This window comes from Vicugna pacos, chromosome 8, assembly GCF_048564905.1.
Source record: "Vicugna pacos chromosome 8, VicPac4, whole genome shotgun sequence".
Taxonomy (NCBI): Eukaryota; Metazoa; Chordata; class Mammalia; order Artiodactyla; family Camelidae; genus Vicugna; species Vicugna pacos.
The window spans coordinates 4,024,251-4,043,504 of record NC_132994.1 but is presented as its reverse complement, the minus strand read 5'-3'; the positions used below and the strand labels follow the sequence as shown (position 1 = coordinate 4,043,504).

General features: G+C 39.1%; 1 protein-coding gene across 1 annotated transcript in view; it reads left to right on the top strand.

Moving 5' to 3' along the window:
* The window catches only part of ADGRB3 (adhesion G protein-coupled receptor B3), a 684,888-nt gene that overhangs the window by 651,880 nt on the left and 13,754 nt on the right, over positions 1 to 19,254 (top strand). The window contains exons 27-30 of the mRNA XM_072965499.1: positions 116 to 211; positions 1,812 to 1,851; positions 5,529 to 6,172; positions 16,220 to 16,255. Coding sequence (XP_072821600.1) covers positions 116 to 211; positions 1,812 to 1,851; positions 5,529 to 6,172; positions 16,220 to 16,255 — 816 coding nt within the window. The remainder of the gene's footprint in view (positions 1 to 115; positions 212 to 1,811; positions 1,852 to 5,528; positions 6,173 to 16,219; positions 16,256 to 19,254) is intronic.

Below are 19,254 nucleotides of genomic sequence, written 5' to 3'. Positions count from 1 at the left end.
GTATTGGATCATAAAAAAACAATGATAACCGTTTTCTCAGTCGATTGCCAATACAGACAGTATCTGGCCATTACCAAGCGAGAAGAAAACCAACGTTTGCCATTTTTTTTCACAGGTTCAAGATGCTTTTCGATGCCGATTGAGAAACTGTCAGGACCCAATCAATGCTGATTCCTCAAGCTCTTTTCCTAATGGGCATGCTCAAATCATGGTGAGCGTTTACTTCCCCTCCCAAGCTCAATGCAAGTTATGATTTCTCAAGGGAATAAATAAATATTCTTATTGGTAAAATACTATCAAAGTTCCATTTTGAGGGGGAGGTAAATAGATTTATTTATTTATTCATGTACTTAATGGAGGTACTGGGGCTTGAACCCAGGACCTCGTGCATGCTAAGCACATGCTCTACCACTGAGCCACACCCTCCCCCTTCGAAGTTCCATTTTGAGTGATGTTGACTGCACTTCGTTGGCAGACTTGGAACTCTGATGCCTGATGACGATTCTGTCTGGAGTTCAGGATCCGTTCTCGGCCCCTAGGGGTGTTGAGTGCGGGGTTTCTGTGCAACAGCGGCGGGTGTGTTCATCCTCACGCAGAATTGGGGATGGCAGCGCATCCGTAGGATCACGTGTGTTTACAGAGCAGAGCGCTATGCACCTGCACGTCTGGCCTTAGAGCGAGACCTGCAGTGGTTCTGACTTTGTGTGCTCAAGAGACTCCTCAGAGGAGCCGCGCTGCAGAGCAAGGAATCCGGGATCCCTGGGGCAGCACCCAGGCATCGGAGGTGCCAGTGGGCAGCCGAAGACATGATTCACTGCCCTAGAGCATGAGGGGCAGACACGCTTCCAGCGGAAGGTCAGCTCTTGTACGTGAGCGCTGACCGTTGCTGGGATGAGGGGTACCTTAGGCGTAACCACTTCTGCACAGCTCAGAAATGAAGTAAGGTTTGAACTGTGTCATTAAAACCATGGCTTAAATAGAGTTTTCTTAGTAACATACTTGATTTATGATTAGTGTCTTTGGATTAGGCAGCATAAAACTAGTCTAAATGATACACTGGTAACTAAGACGGGGAGAAGGAATAATTAATTCCTTATTGAAAACAGAGAGATAAATATGGATATCTTGGATTTAATATTGATTAAGATGGGCTAACTTAATTTCATCATTAAAAAAAATAAACGGATTTGTTTAGAATAAAAGTTTGTTGGAAAATATGTGGATGGAACTAAGGTCGAGCTGTTTCCAGGCCAGATTAGGATCGTTTAATCTTCAATTTTAATTCCTAAACCTGAAAGCCTTTTGTCACATTTTTGTGAAAATGGGGCATCAGAAGAGCTTATTTTGACTATTAAAGGTTTGACAAAGCTGTACTATATTACATTACAAACCACATATTCAAATGAATGCTTAAAAATACAAATAGCAAAGATGTTTATTTAAGTATCTTCAAAATACTGCACATTCCAATGTTTTTTATTGTGGTTTAAGGAATTGCATTAAAATTCTGTTGTTGTATATCTGATGTTAGTCTCCTGAGTGAAGACAACAGTGGGTATAGTATTGCCTTATTAAAATCATGAGCTGTGTTTCCACTAATTTTAGCCAACATGCAGAATCTAGAACATACTCTTAAAAGCAGTCTGATTATTCCTTGGGAAATTTCCTTTGCGCAAAATGATGTCCTGATATTGCCTAGTCAGATACTTGTTAACTTCAGATAATTTGATCTGTAAACGTCACTGAGGTCTTCATTAAATGATATAATGTATGTAAATGATGATTCTATGTCTTATTATTTCTTGTTACAGACAGACTTTGAAAAGGATGTAGACATCGCTTGTCGATCAGGTAAGACTATTTGAATTTTGAAAATAGAGTCATTAGATGCTGAATCATTTTTATGGTTCTTGATTTTAAAGAAAATCCTGTGGTTTTACACGTCATATATTCATGAAGATGAAAAACCTGAGTCTTTCAAGTGGAGGCATTGTAGAAGCAGAATGTAAGAGAGGGGGAGGGAATGAGATAGAAGGAGAGAGAGGAAATATGAATGGGGGGTAAGAGAACGTGCAAATGGTTAATTGGGAGCACCATGACAGCAGGAAGGCACCGACTTAGAGACTTCCATCCACCGCTACTGGTTGCCAGGTAGAAGGCTGCTCATGTAGTCTCTGTGCTTCAGTTTCCTCACCTACGGAATATAGGTTGTTGTAAGGACGAAATACCATTGTGAGTGTGTGTGTGTGCATGTGTGTGTGATAGTTGTATTTTCAGAAGGGATCCGGACAGAGTGTGTGACACACCCTGCCTTAGGTGCTGGATTTCATTGACCATGTCCCTGAAGGCTGTCCTCCAGCCTGAGGCTCAACTCTCACCAAGTGTAGATGACACAAAAGTTTTGAAAGGGCACTACCCATTTCATTTTTCGAATAATTCCAGTTGTTAAAAATGCTCCTTTATATTGGGACAAAATATCCCTTATTTATCATGGGTTTTAGGGCTGCTTTCTAGAATAAGAATGAATATCTGCTTCATCTAACTTGCCAACTGTTTGAAAGCAAATACTGTTTAGCCCAATCCAGATCTTTTTTTCTCCAAACCATGTTCCTTCACTCATTCCTCACAGCATCCTCTCAGGCACGCTGCGTGCCCCAGGTAGCCTCCAAGGTGTCAATAACTTTAAAAATGTTACCCAAATGTATACATTCTTAGCCAGCATGAAACACAGTGTGCTCTTCGCTTATATTAATGGTGTCTGTGTTTGCATCTGATGGCATAGCAGCTGGTACAATACTAGTGTCAACTTGTTGTCATCTCAAATCTCCAGGATAATTTGTAGTGGCAGTCAGGGATTTCCCAGGCTGTGATTATGAAAAGGTTTTGGGGTGTTTTTTTTTTTGTTTTGGTTTTTGTTTTCCCTTGAAGAAAAGTCTGGCCTTTGCATTTACCTCTATTTGCTATTTTCTTACTAGTTTCAGGTAAGCACCCTTACCCATTTGAAATTGGCTTTGGCCATTGAAAGTTTGATGAGAATGCCTTCTAAAGCTTGATCCAAACTTTACCAGTAAAGGAATTGTATGTATCTTGTTCTCTTCTGTTAAGTTACCCATTGTCCCCAGATTCATTGCATTCTGTGATTTAGTATTTTCAGTATGGGCCAGTGTTGTTATTTTGTTAGAAGAAAATTCTCTTAAAGTGTTTATGTTCTATCTGTGCCCTTTTTAGCTGAGCTTCTCAAGAACTTGATTCTATATTTTTCTAGACATTTCCTTCTATGGTCTCTAAATAATCTTTCTCTAAGTTTGGTTGAAATTCACTCTCCAAGGGGTAGAACATATATCTGAGTCTGCAAAATATTCAGGTGCTTTTTGTTTTGTGTTTCTTTGCATTTTGCCTTTCACAACTTGATTAATTTCTCTCAAAATTCCCATCATTTCAACATGGTGTTTGTATGTGTAGGTGGTGTCGATTTGTTTATGTTGTATACTCACAATTTGGATATCCATTTCAAGCAAATCTACCAACCAGACACATTTCTCATATAGAGTAGACACTACTTCATAAGAATTATATTTCCCCAAATATTTAAGATATATAAATTTTCAGTAAAGATGGCTGTATCATTTAAGAAAAATATGCTGACTATAACTGCAAATCATGTTACATTTATACAAACTAAATGTACTTTATACAAATGCAGATAATGAAATCAATATTCAGTACTAAGATTTACTTTTTAGTTTACAATATATCATGAAAGTATGAAATTGTCTATATGTTCTAAATATAATAGGTTCCTATAAATCACCTTTAAAATGTATTGCAATAAATTTTGAATTAATGTTTACATACAGCTAAGGATTAAATATGTTTTTCCCTGAATTTGGAGATATTTTAAGGTAATTTATTTGAAATGTTACAAAATCTATTATTTTAAAAAATTTTATCCCTGAATAGTTTCAGAGGTTAAATTGTAAATTGTTCCTGGCAACCACAATTTACTACTTATATTATTTTAAAAAGTCTGGAAATAACCTTTTTAAACTGTATTATTCTACTTTTTTATATAATATTTAAATATATTTTTAAAATCTCATCAAATTGTGGATTAATAAAAATATGTGCTGTAGATTTAACATCTTTAGCTTCTAAAAAGAAAGAGGTCTAATACAATAATGAAATACAGTATCTCTAAAGATACAGGATATTACATGAATGATGCATGTCTTGAAATAATGTGAAGGCTTCTCTCTGTAATAGGGAAAGACATTCATAATCTTCTATTTTTCAGCCTCTACTTTAATGCATAATAATTAGGATCCTATTTGAAAACTGAATAATAACGGGTAAAATTGAATATGGTTGAAACGTTCCATGCGGAGACAATAAACCAAGTACTTTATAGTTATCTCTCGCCTAATGGAATGTTCAGTGACAATGACCCTGCCTGTTGATAGGACAGCATTGGGTGCACATGTTGAACCAGCTTGTGTGCAGTGTTGATCTGTATTCTTCCAACACCAGCATTACCAAGAATACCTCTTCAGAATTTCATTCTCTCAAAACTGACAGCTCTTCACAACTAAGCATGTTTCAAGTCATTTTGCCTCTGTTACAGATAAACTATGACTTTCTTCTTACATAGAGGCAAAAAACCCAAAATATATTTTAATAAAGAATTTTGAAGTCGTATATTGATTTTGTTGATTGTTTTTTCTTTGGTTCGGTTCATGTTTTCATTTGGTTCTCTTTCCTACTACAAGTTATTGTGCATTTTTAATTTTTTTCATTCATTATTTCCAGGCTTAAGATGGAATGGAGGTTTTAGAGGCTCATGCAGGTTTTTTTTTTTTCCTGCTTAAAGTCAGTTGACAGTTTTTATACTTCCTCAAGGACATCGGAGCATATGGATTGATCTTGCTTTTTCTACGTGGAACTGAAGTTGATAACTACATTTGAACCTTGTATCTACCTTGACCATATGGACTTCATAGATAAATGCTCATTAGTTTTCAACATGCATAATTTTTGAAGGGATATCTGATGCAGTAGGATGAAATGCTCATTGATTACCTCTTTGAAGAAGTATTTTACTGAATAGAACTTGTAGAATACGTTAGGGGAAAACCATTTAAGAAAAAGTCAGATTCTTATGAATATATCCATAATTTTATAAAGCCTTTTACAGTAGATTAATGGGGAAAACTTCTCTGGTAATCTGCCTTTCCCCTGAAAAGTTAGGTAAAGTTATTTAAGGAGAGGGCACTGAGGTTTTTGAAAGCCCGTTACTCAATTTTCCGATATGTTTTAGCTGCGGGCTACCTAAGATCTCTTAGAGCATATCAAAATCAATAAAGAGTAATTGAGTAATCTGGACCAAATGCAAAAAAAAAATATGTAATTTTAAAATAATTTTTATTATATTAAGGAAAATGTTTAGTAGAACAAGAAACAACAGAATATAGTAATACATGGTAAGTGCATGCTAATTTTCTTTTATGAACTTTTTACATTTTAATTCACAGTTCTTCACAAGGATATTGGTCCTTGTCGAGCAGCCACAATAACAGGCACCCTCTCCAGGATTTCTCTAAATGATGATGAAGAAGAAAAGGGAACAAACCCTGAAGGGCTAAGCTACTCAACATTGCCTGGAAATGTCATTTCCAAAGTCATTATTCAACAGCCCACGGGTCTGCACATGCCCATGGGTATGAATGAGCTGGGCAATCAGTGTTTGAAGAAAGAGAACACTGAACTGCGGAGAACTGTGTACTTATGTACAGATGATAATTTGAGAGGCGCTGACATGGACATAGTCCATCCTCAAGAGAGAATGATGGAGAGTGACTATATTGTGATGCCCAGAAGTTCTGTAAATACCCAGCCATCGATGAAAGAAGAAAGCAAAATGAATCTTGGCATGGAAACCCTGCCCCATGAAAGGCTGTTGCACTACAAGGTGAATCCTGAATTCAACATGAATCCACCTGTCATGGACCAGTTCAATATGAACTTAGAGCAACATCTTGCACCCCAGGAACATATGCAGAGTTTGCCCTTTGAGCCTCGCACAGCTGTGAAGAACTTCATGGCCTCTGAGTTGGATGATAATGCAGGATTATCGAGAAGTGAAACTGGATCCACAATATCAATGAGTTCTTTAGAAGTAAGCGATAAAACAAACCTTTGCTTGATATTGAGAGAGAGAGAGAGAGAGAGAGAGATTGATTCATGGGGTAGGGATTAAGGGAGAAGAGTCACAGTAGCTTTTGCAGATATGTATTGTGTAAGAATTGGGGCACCTTGGGATTAAGATTCTGGACATATTTTTTTTTCCCAGGAGAATGTCACCATCTCTTTTCTCAAGATCATATTTTTAAAAAGGAACCCTCTCCACTTAAAAAGATACCTATCAGTCATAATTCTGTCATGATGGGAACCAAGTAGCGCACTCATAATAAAAGCAGAAGATCCTTCTGATGTTTCTCAGATACCAGAGGTCCTTTGGTGGTTAAAGTAGTTTCTGGAGGGCATTACAAACTGAAACCAAGGTCTGGAGTTTCTGTGTGAGGGCAGCTGTTAAAAATAACAAAATTGGAATGTTCCGATGTGGTCTACCATTACACTCGTTATAAACTTTGTTAGTACCTTAGATCAATATCTTTCAGAGTAAATGTTTTGCTTTTAGCTCTTACAGAATTACGACCACAAAAATTTTTAGTCTTAAATTGTGAACTCTCAGGAGGGATATAAATTGAGCAAGTCAAGAGTCAGAACTCTGAGGTCCAACCAATGGCTTTATAAAAAGGAGAACTCTCCTTAGCTTTTTTTCTACCCATAAAGTGAGGTAACGAGGAGTGAGCAGTAACAATAGCGCTCATGTTGTATTACAATTAATCAGGTAAGATCTAAGTCAAGTGAGACAAATAATGCCTAATTTCCTATTGACACACATCCTGTTACTGTTTTACATGTGACTTTTATATCCTTTACGTGAAAGTTTTGCTATAAACTCACTGATGATACATTGCATATAACCCATTTACAGTGCAATACAGGCATTCTTCTATATGTATTGCCAATTGTTTTAATATAATAATTATTTCATAAGACACTATAATTGGTTGCCTACTCTTTCCATTAGAAACAGGTTGATAACCCTATGTTCTAGTGTCCAAAAGTGCCCAGAGGCTATTGCTCCTCCCCTCTCCCCACAAAGCTGTGCTTCTATGAGATCAAGATGAAGGGAGATCCTGAAAGGCTAGAGTAATTTGATGTGTAGTGTATTTTGAGAATTTCCCCAACCGTATAGAGGGAATTCTAGATCAAAATGGGCACATAGATGGGCTCTAGGATAAATCCCTAAATTCTAGATCAGTCTTAAACAAATAGGGTTTCTGAGAAGAATCATTCCTTGGAACCGATGGCATAGGGGCAGTGAGACTAAGTTCATGCCAAGGTGACTGGAGTTCCTTCTGGACAAAAACATTCCATCATTCTAATTAGTCCAATAGCTACTGTTTTGGTTTCTAAGTTGCATATACCAGAGGTGAGCAGGTTTACTACAGTAATGACCATATAAGCACAAACTACATAACATCCATGCAAAATCACAAAAGTTCTTAAAAGAATTTTCAGTGAGTGTGCATGTAATGAGGTGACATCGTTAAGTAATCATAATGACCACATGGAACCTTCTACATAGATTGGCTCTTTAAAATGTGCTGGAGGGATTAGAATGGAATTGCCTTAAAACATTTTGCTTGTTATAAAAACGTTTTACATCTAAAAGCCTAAAAACCTTGCTGAGTTTGATGGTGTACAGGTTGTGTGTGCTTGAATAATAGACTGTATTTCCAAGTTCTGCTTTTTTCAGTTCATAATTTTTCCAAATCTCCATATCCTTATTATTAAGTGTAAGAATCATATATAAGTCTGATTCAGCCCAAAGAGCTGCATTTAAATGACTTAGAAATCACAAGACTTACATCTTGAAAAGGAAGAAAATTCAGGATTCAGAATGAAAATTCAGTTCTTCATTTTCATTCTTTCAAAGAGTTTAATAGTAATGGCCTAGGGTGAACATTTTAGGAGACAGTTGAAAGAGAATGTATAGATGTGGGAATGAATAATAAAAATTAGCATTTTTATAGCATCTTTCATTAGCAGATCCTCAAATCACCTTAAAAACATGAACTAATTAATCTTCACAACACCTCTGTACAATGGATAAGTTGCTAAAATCCTTGAAGTAAAGTCATTCATTCAAGGTTACAGAGCGAGCGCATAGAAAACCTAGGGCTAGAATCTTTCTGTCCTAATCAATTTGTGCTGTCTAAAAGAGACAGCAGTGTGCCTGAACATTACCTTGAGAGTAACTTTTGAGTTCATCAGACCCTGGACAGACACTTGGTCTTATGGTATAAAGACATGAAATGAATGAAGTATGGATGTATACGTCTAGCCGATTTTGGAGACAGGACGGTGGCAGTGAAGATAAAGTCCGTGGCACGGTTTCCTTTATGAGCAGAGTGAGTTGTTAACTCTGCTACACTGTATCCGCAGTCACCCAGTGGGGAGGATGGTATCTGACAGCAAAGGAGAAGCAGAAGGATGACTAGAGTTTTCCACATGGAGAGTAGGGATCAGCAACAACCAGGTGGTGTCTCCTAAGGTGACTTTGAAGACAACATGAAGACACAAGTGAGAGGATATATAAGTGGCAGCAGACTGTGCCCTAGAGCAGTTGAGTCTTCTGCTCGGAGTGAGAAGGGAGGTCCCAGCCCCAGAAGCCTCCTTCCTGGGAAGCTGGGACAGCAGAGGACAGCCAGATGCCTCACGATCCTTTCAAGGATAGAATTGAAAGATGTTCATAGTAATTCAGGAAATTCAGGAAGCTGCTTCCAGAGGAGTGGGTGTTCACAATTTCCCAAGTGGGAAGTGGTGGGAGGGAGAAAAAGAAAAGGGCGAAAGCTACCAGTTGCAGCACAGAATGCAGTATTGGTGAGGAAATTGCGAGCGAGGAAACACAAGAGTTGAAGGAGAAAAAAAGAAAGCTCAAGAGTGGGTGGAAGCATTTATTCACATAAGCAGGAGACAACAAAGAAAGAGGGAGGCTCCCCAACCCTGAAGGCAATGCTAGCAGAAAGGCTCCGTGGGGAGCCTCCAGGGCACTTTGTTCCGCTAACCCCCAATTACTGAGTGTAGACAGTCTAATGAATGCATGACGTTTCTTAGCATAAAAGCATACCCAGCTTTTCTCCTTCCCTCATATTAATTTGTTCCTTTCTTTTGTGCAATATGTTATCTTCCATTTTCCAAACTATCCCTTCCCAGAATGGCCTTGTGAAGCAATTCTGAAAACTCTAGAATTCCACAATGATGGATGAATTTCCATACTCATATGGTAGGATGTCCCTCCATGGCTCCAGTCCTAGGTGTCCTCTAATTGCTTTGCTCAAGGTTAAGAAGAATGAAATTGTCATCAGCACTCAAGTCATTCACTGTCAGTTAATGAGCAAAATGTGTTTAGTGCGTGGTATGTTCAGAAAGCAACAAAATTACTGGGTGCTGTGGAGCCCGTAGGGGAAGGAAAGAGGCATCATCATTCTAAGTCGTTGAGGACTATGAGATATAGTTTAAATCTCTTGGATCGTGGTTCTATTTCTCTTTTGAAAACTGATGGATATGTCAGTGTAAGAAGATAGGGCAGTGTTGGTTTCGAATCATTGGAGCACCTGTATTTATTCGATGGCTTATAGCTGGTAGATCTCAGTACGGCACATTTCCTTACTCAAAAGTCTTCCCAACTTGTGTGAAGGTCTAGGATCCATTCTTCACTCTTTCCCCTGTGTCTCCTGGGGTTGGTATAGGTTCTTGTGTCATTGGCTCCTGAGTGGGTGAGAAGGTTGGCCCCTGGGAAGCACTGAGAGACTGGAGGTTGGGGAGAAGAGAGAATCTCAGGGCATTTCTCCTGCTCTTTCTGCTTTTGGCAGCACCTCTTGTCCCTTTGGCTCCAGTTACGTAGTGTTTCCAGCATCCTTCAGGTGCCTAAGCCCCGGGCTTAGGTCCTTATCCTGTGAATCCTGGGTTACCTCGTGGTCTCTTATGTGGTTTCTCAGCTCCTCCATCACTTGAATTCCTATGAAGCACTTTGGTCAAATGTAAACACATGAAGTGGTTTCTGTTATTCTCCTGACATAGCTTGCCTTAGCTCTTCTTATAACTAATCAGAGTTAGATAGTAAATTGCACAGTTTATTTTGGTTGAAACCAAATTTTGCTCCTCCAGTTTTTCTGAACATTTAGGTATAAATTTAACAGTGCATCCCAACGCATGCTCAGATAAATCTCCCTCAATTTATAATTGAGTAAAAAGGGACACCATTATCAGCTAACTTTTTATACACCAGTTTTCCTCTGGACGTGAATTGTAGAGCTCTCAGCATAATGGTTTTGGAAAGTAAAACCTTTTAGCTGTAATGTCACATCCCAGGTGCCTTCCTTATGGCTCTTCTGATCACCAAATGGGATGATGTGTGTGAAAACCCTTTGAAAATCGTAAGGAGCACTTCAGGCTGCAAGATTGGGTGATTATTATTTCATTACCATTATATCTTGAATATCGGTGAAGAAGCTTGAATGTAATATTAAATCAATATTTAGGATATTAAACAAAATGTTCTGGCCACACTTGGGAACTGGGAGGCTCCATCACTAACAGAAACCATTATAGAGCTGATCACTGTGCAGAATTATCTTTTAAAAAAGTTTTTTTTAACTCAGGGAGCTGTGGTAAAGAAAGGCTTGCCCTTGCTTTGTTTTTGCTTGTGAATTAGGGGATGAAGTCAGTCTTCTCTGTGGGCATACAAGCAAAAGTAGCTCATAAGTCATTTTTCAAAATTAATTATTTTCAAGTTCCATTTACACAGATATTTTGAATGGATTTGGGATCAAAGCTCTCTCCTGGAGTCGGTTCATTGCTCAGCCTATAATAGAACCTTTTAATGGCAGTCACATTGCTATTTTATTAGTCCATGGAATCTTCCAGTGTCTTGTCCAGCTTAATTTGCAAGGACACAAACAATAAAGTGTTCCCTCTGAGAAATTATTTATCATTCTATGAGACTTCGATACGGAGAGACGCTTCTATGCATATACTCGCTAAGCATTCCTCTGAGTAGCCCCCTGCTGGGGTGCATTTTCTAACTCTGCAATCACCCTAAAAGATTCTCCCCTCTATTAGTGATAGGCATGCATGCCTCTAAATTGTCTTCATCCTCTTGGCTGTCAATTGAACCATTCAAGATGGTTTCCTTTGTGTATCCAAATTCTCTCGGAGTATTCCCCAGCAAAACAGCAAAACGAAAACAGAAATCGAGTCACGTTTCTTTTGGATTTGTTTGGCTTCCATAGTGCAGCTCCTTCAGTCTTTCATCAGTAATTTTGTGAATGTCCACTATTGGGCCAGGACCTCTGTTAGATACTGGGGATATGAAAGTGGTCAAGATAGATGCAGTGGGTGGGAGGAAGGGTACAGCTCAGTGGTAGAGTATGTGCTCAGCATGCACAAGGTCCTGGGTTCAATCCCCAGTACCTCCATTAAATAAATAAATACCTAATCATCCCCACCCCACCACCCAAATTTTTTTTTGAAAAAAGAGTGATGTGGATCTTGCCCCTGTGGTGATTAAACCCTATGGAAGAGACAGATGATGAATGATGAACAAATGAATAATCTAAGAGTGTGCTGGGTAATAACCATGTGAGGGAGAGAGAATTCTTTAGATACGTTGGCCTGGGAAGCCTTCTGAAATGCTCTACAGGGTGAAAAATGAAGTTAAGAAGGAACGTGGCCTGTGAGGAGTTGAAGGGTCATTGGATGTATCAGCCAAAAGAAACTGCAAGTGAAGCAGTCCTGAGGTAGGAAAGAGCTTGGAATATTCTCGTAGGATTGGAAAACCCATGTATGTAGCAAGAGATATGCTTCTTAAAATGGAATTGGAAGAGGGAAAAGATCCTTGTAAGACAATAGAAGTAAATGATGATGGTTAAAACAACTGTCACGATCTTTTCTCCATCCATCCATCCATCTATCCATCCATCCATCCATCCATCCATTAATTTGATGGTTTGGAAGAGAAAGGATTAGGATCCAGGGGTGGCGGGAGAGGGCGTGGAGCAGAAAGCTGAAGGACTGTTAGGAGGCTACAGAAGTCATTCAGACAGGAGATAAGAATGCCTTTGACCATGAAGCGGAAGTGGAGACAGAGAAGAGCAGGCAGATCAAGGTGTATTTTGGAGGTAGGGCGGGTAGCAACACTGATGGATTTGATGGGCAGGATGAGAAATAAGGGCTGAAGGGTGACTCCTCGGTGCCTGGCTTGACTGACTTGATATGCGGCACCTCCTGTGATGGGAAGGACACGGGAAGGACAAAGGTATTTGTAGCTTAAAAGATGGTATTGAAAATCATGGGAACACAGTATTTCATCCAGGAGAAAATACGAGAAGAAAAGAAAACTGCGGGACTCAAAGTTAAGAAGGCAGTCAGTTGAGAGAGCGCCAAGGGCGGGGCGGGGAAGAAAACAAAAGGAAAGGCTGAGAAAGATGAGTGCTTTGATGAGGACATGATTAGCTTTCAAAAGCTTCCGAGAGTCCAATGAGATGAGCAGAGAAAACTGACCTTGGGAATCAGCCAGATGGAGCTCATCAAAGACCTTGCCAAGGAGAATTTAATGGGATGCTGAGGACGAACACAAGTTGGGGTGAGTTCAAAGTGGGAAATTAAGAAAAGGAGAGAGCCCAGAAGAAATGTCATCTACTGTGACAAAAGGGGTGATTTGTATCAAGTTATTTGGGAACTAGGGGATATACGTATAGAGAGGGATTTATCTCTCCCTGAAATATTTCAACACCATCCTGGCTCATTTTAAGTTTATATGTAGCATTTCTTCAATTATCAACTTACCAGAAAAACTATTATCTTGATCACTTTTCTTTGTTGATTCTAATTGTTTAGACACGTAACCATTGTTTCTAACCTCTTTTATACCTTGCAATAACATTCCAGAGAGCTCAGAGGGACATATGAATAAACATGTAAGTCAGTTGCAGTTTCCACAGACTTCAGTGGTTTGAAAGACTTTCCAACACACTGCAAAACAGGCTGAGAGATGGTGAGTGTTAGATGAGGAAGTGACGAACAGAAGTTAGCATTCTGTTCCTTTCATCCCATCGCAGATTGCCCGACGCCTCATATATCTTTAAGAAAAACTAGATTTTGCAATGGGATTCACATCATGGAAGTAGAGAAGTCTGCTACTGTGTTGTTGCATCCTTGCTTATAAAATATCCCATATTCAAATGACTTTTAAGTTATTTTATTTAACGCAGATTATTGTATATCGCCATCAGATTGTTCTCTCAACTACCATATTGATACATTTTTCTCCTTTAAAATATGATTGACAAGAAAAAGTTAATCTGCTTGACCTTGCTTTATGTTTACAAAGCACCCCAGTCCCCCTGCTGTCAGCCTTGGAATGACTGGACCCTCTAGTGCTACTCTTGCTTAGTTCTAGTAACTATCAGCAATGTATCACAAGCATCTTGGCTATAAAATATCAGCCTTTGTACCACTGAGCAGTTATAGAGAGACAGTGGAGAAAACAGAGGGTTTGGAGTCAGAAGTCCTGAGTGTGAATCCCAGTTCACTTGATTACTGCCCAGGTGATGTAGGCAAGTTGCTTTAACTCCCCTGGTCCTCAGTTTTCCTCATCCATAAAACCGAGGTAATGGATAACACTATCCTAACCATCCCGCAAAGCAGTGAGCATCTTCAAATGTGAAAGCACTTTCAAAGCTATAGAAGGTCGGAACACTTGGTCAGGGTTGTGGGGACTGAATAATATTATGCATGTTTTTTATCTCTCTTGGACTCTAAAACCCTGCCACATTTTTTCCCACTCTCATTTTTAAGTCTTCGCCGCTGTGTTCCCCAGCCTACCTCCCCTACTCACCCCCGACTATCTTCTGGCTGTTTCGATTGAAATTTGCTTCGTGTGTTCATTTCTTAGTCTCCTCCCTCAAGGTGGCTAGTTCTGCTGTACCTCTTTGTTAGAACGTGATTTTAACTATGTGAGACATACAAGCGAGAAACTTACTTATGGGAAGATATCCATTTTCTTTTCTCTGTTTCACATCCACGTAGGTGATGTCTGCTCTTATACGAATCTTCCTCAGGTGCTCTCCTGGGTTCCCATCTTTTGTTCTTGCTCCTGAAATCCAGAGCCTTCATCAATCTGTATCCATCAGCATCCCCAGTTCTTAGGCAGCACCATTTTGCATTCAAAAGTGAAGAGGGCGACTTATGGCTGTTGTGACCTTTCCAACAGAGAAGCCCTCAAGACGTGCAGCGGGAAGGGCCTCTTCGCTGGCCACCTGAACTCTTTGCAGAAGGTTTCACTATTTAACTTTCAGATAGAACAGAGAGCACATGACAAACATTCTCTAATAACTGCTTGAAACTAAATGTCTCCATGCTTGAATTGTGTTATTAGGAAGGAATATTTGCTTAATGCATATTTACAAAGTGTCGTGCTGAGTCACAGCCCTGGGAAGGCAAAGCGTCCAAGAACAGAGTGGAACCCCTGCTATTCAGTCTCGCATCTTGCAACAAAACATGTTGCGGTACGCTGGAGCCAGACTCCTATGCAGCACAAGCTGGTAACCGCAGAGTCAGGAAGACAGCAGAGCAGGGCGGGGTCAAAGGGCTTCCCACACACTGCGCTCCTTCCAGGATGTCCCCAGGGCTGGCCCAGGGCAATGCTGGCGACAAGGCGAAAAGTGAGATCAGCATGCTGAGTTTCCATTGAATAAAGCAATTGCCTTCTCAGCCTGGGTTCTCAGTCTTAAGCAGCTCCACCCAAATCAAATTATTTCAGAAATTTCAAACTTTTTTTTTTTAACAAAACCTTTTGCTGTGTTGCCTTCTGTTTTCTGAAACATGCCTAAGGGAAATTGCTTACATAGGAATGTTCTGGTTCTATAGTGACAATTTTAACTCTAGCTGGAGAAATTTAGTCATAATTTCCAATAAACTACATTCGTTCCCTTCTTTCTCTCCTAATATTCAACAGTTACAAGAACCTCTCACTTCTCTTGGATGTGAGTCCCTGTGTGGTTGCTAAACAGTGCAGTGTAGCAATTGGGGTAGGAGAGGAAAAAATAAAACAGAAGTTTGTCCAATGGTTTACATACTTTTTTCCAGCTGCCTGAATCTTATATTTTTCAATAGTTATGAATTTTCCCTGCATTTCATTCCCACGTCCTCAAAAACCAAAAAACCTGTATTGGAAACTTTTGCTTTCCAACAATTTGGAAGATGTTTTCAACATTTATCAGACATCTTCTCCTATACCCAATCATTCTAAGAATCCAGTGACTTCTTAAAGCAAATGTTAAGAATGCCTTCCTTACACTCATGTTCTATAACCACATCAGTTTCATTTTAATCATGTTTCCTGATTTTTATCAATGCATATTGATCTCTAACTAGATTCGCGATCTGTTTAACAGAGTCGGAGGCACAGAGGAGCATGGTGAGATATTTACAACCACATCTACGTCCCCCTGGGGTGTGACCTTTATTTATTTTACCAAATTAGAAGAACTACTTCAGTTCCTAAGGACTAGCACAGAGAAGGCCTTTCCTGTCGTGAAGGACCACCAAATGCCAAGACATTTGTGGATGACACTTATATAGAGCTTTGGAATGTAGACAGGGTGTCAGAATGTGGTAGAAATGAAGACTAGAGGGTGGTGAGTGGGAGGTCTTAAGGTGGCTGGATGAGTTCCCCGTACAGCTTTTAATCCTGTAGTAGAACTTAAGTCGCCTGCAAGACTGAACTTTTTGTGGAAATTTTCACTTAAAGATTTACCTTTGTTGAAAAAAGTTAGAGTTAAGAGGCCAAGATGAGAAATATGTTGTATCTGTATGTTCTTCAATTTTAAAGGAAGCCCAAAGTGCAAATGGAATAATGTAGATGGAATATTTTGAAGTCATAAAAATTTTCACAGGATTTTGTGGGAAGGAAATCCTTATAACACACAGAAGCAGGATTATCTTATTGAAAACAATGATTTTCATTTTATTTGAATGACTAAATATAACTCTATTGGTTTTTCTTCTTTTTTAAAAAAAAATCTAACAGAGAAGAAAATCACGGTACTCAGACCTTGACTTTGAGGTAAGTGTCTAATCATTATTTTTATAATTTTTATTTCTTGAATTCAAAATGGGTATATAATTACTAGACATATTACTCTGTGCAGCTATGTAGGAGTTCCACTCTTTTTTAATTAAAGGAGAAGTCAAACATTTTAAATTGAAATCCATATTGTATAATTTGTCATAGAGAAAAAAAATAAGTTCTCATTGCTTTCAGTGTGTGCTAAGTCTGAGATTTTCCAGACAGGTAAAGAATCCATTTCATAAATGCTAAGATAGGCAGGCAGTTTGTGGTGAGAAATGAACGTGGTCAATTTATTTATCTCTCTGTTGGGAGGTATGAATGTCCGTTCCTTGATTTTTCCTATTTAAAGCAGTCATATTTGTTTCATCTCAGTAACTATGTGAAGAGAGCCTGTGGCTGGTTATCTAGGCTTCCTCCAGGATTGTCTTGCCTTGTGTCTTGATTCCGCTGTTTGTACCTGGAACGTGGTACATTCCAGATCCTTTTTGCCAGTTGCAAGTGTTGGCTTGATGTGCTCTTGTGTTTGGTAAATGTCTTCTCACAGGTAGAAACAAAATGGAGATGTTCATTTTCCAATTTACACTGAGTTTATATTGATGCTGTAATATTGATGCTAGAAATGACTGAAATCATGCCATTTGAGCAGCTTATGCTAAGCACCAAATGAATAATGTTTGGGCATCGCATAAAATGCACTTATGCATCCCGATAATTGGATGTGATTCATAACCTGCTGACATAATTGGATATAATACATTATAAATTTCTCCCACATATTTGTACTTACATAGAACTCAATAGTCTTAGCTGATATTCCTAAAATTACAGAAGCCTCCCAGACGTGGGAACTTGTAATTCCATCATTTCATTGATGTGGACCAGGGTTGTAGCTCAGTGATGCAATCAGGTGTCAAAAGTGAGACAATGTTTTTTATTTACTGCAGTGATGAAGAGGCCTCGGTTTTACCTTGAATAGAGTCCATGGAGAATTGGTCTTTTTCAGTCATATCTCAGTAGCATTTGTACCAGAAATGAAGTAATAATGATAACAAATATGGTCTCAATTATTAGGTGGCAAATTTTGGTACCAGTGTGGCTCCATTGTAGTAAGCTAGCATAGGACCAATATTTCATTATATCCCAAGTTTTTAGAATTGAAGTATCAAGACTATAAATTCAAAGAGAAAAATCATCAAATAGCTTCACTTTTAGGTTCTTTGTGCCTTTTTAAGGGACAAATATTTTTGGATTTTTTTCTAATGATTCTCCAGGTAGCCAAAAGAGAGGATCATCCTCTTTATATGTATGTTGTCCTGAAAGCAATAAGGTGTTATGCTAGTACAAGGGGAAGACTGTGGGAACGCACCCACTAGGCATCGGTGACAAAATACAGTAAAAACCTAGATGTAAAATTAAGCCTCAGTGCAACGAACTCAGGTTATGTAATTGCAAGTGCTGGAAGGAATTCTAATCACACTGTGTCATTCGGAGCATTAGAAAAGCTGTGCTTTTTTCGTATATTCTCTATGGCAACTGGTAGCAGATTCCTTAAGCTGATACTTCCTCCTGTGCTCAGTATTCCAACCCATAGCCAGGGCATTGCCGAGACATCTGCTGATAGTGGAAAGAAGCCACAGCACGAGCACCCTGGCTGTTTTCTTCTGCTTTTTAATTACTGTGGTTATTACATGATTGCTGTAGGTGTCCACGTTTTCTGGGAAAAATCTTTGAGGTCTTATTTAAAAAAAAAGAAACAAACTGTTTGTCACTGTGACCCTTAGTCCACGTGCAACTACAGTTGCATGTAGATGCAGACATCTCATAGACTGTGTTCAGGAAAATTTTGCCAGATTTAAATGCTGTGAATTTTAGTACAATCTATGTGTTCTTTATGGGACAGTCATGAAGGCAGAGTCCAAGTTGTCCCCTCCTGCTTTTCATTCAGGCTGGATACATTAAATATGTTTATGTCAAGCTTTCTCATAACCCCCTACTGCACCTTGCAAGCGTAACCACACAATGACCAACTTGGGCATTTTTGCACTGACACACAAGCTGTACCTCCTGGACTCCTGAAAGTGTCTTCCCTTCAGGCTTTGGGCCTTACACACTCCCCAGAGTCTATACATGATAACAGTTTTCTCTCAACTCACATATCCATAAAACTCTGTGTGTGAGGACTGCACCTGGGGGAGGTCCCTTTTGTGTAGTGGGTCTCCAAGACTTTGTTGAGCAAAGAAAGCAAAGCGCTGATGAGTCATCAGATAGTGAAACATTAATTCTTACTTTCTGGAAGGCATACAGAAAATGCTTGAGTGATGTCCCTATGTTCTGTGACCAAACCCCTTAGTGGATTTATATTCCCAGATCCAAGCAAGATCTGGTATATCGTAAGCATCCAATAAGTATTTGCTGAGTAAGTGATGAAAAATTGAATGTTTAATCTGGTTTGCTTTAATAAAAAATTATTCATCACTCCATCTGAGTTGGGGCAGAGAGCACTATAGGAAATGAACCACTATGGAGGTAACACCTCAAAGATAGCCACATCACGTATTACTCAAGGAGAGAGAAATGGCAGGCAGAATTTCCCAGAGAAGGAAAAGGCATGAAGATTGGCTGAGTGTGGTGTCACTAAGAAACAGGAAGAAAGTCAAAATTCACTATAACATGGGGTCTATGGAAGAAAAGAGCAGACAGAGGAGATAATTTAAGAACCACATTGTGAAGAGCTTGCATTCCATGGGAACAGCTTTCACCTAATTGGTTAATAAAATCTTCTAAGGCTTTTCTGTTGTATTTTGCTTTGTTTACTTTTGGTGAGGAATTCTTTTAGCTCTGATCTGGACTTTAGAAAAGTGAAGAGGAAGGAGAGGTTGTAGCTTGGTGAACAGGGAAGTTGAAATACAAATTAGGTAGTGACTAGTCCAGGAAAGAAGTGAGGGTCCACTTCCTAGAGGTGGCAGGACAAACAATAATGAAGGGGCACTGCT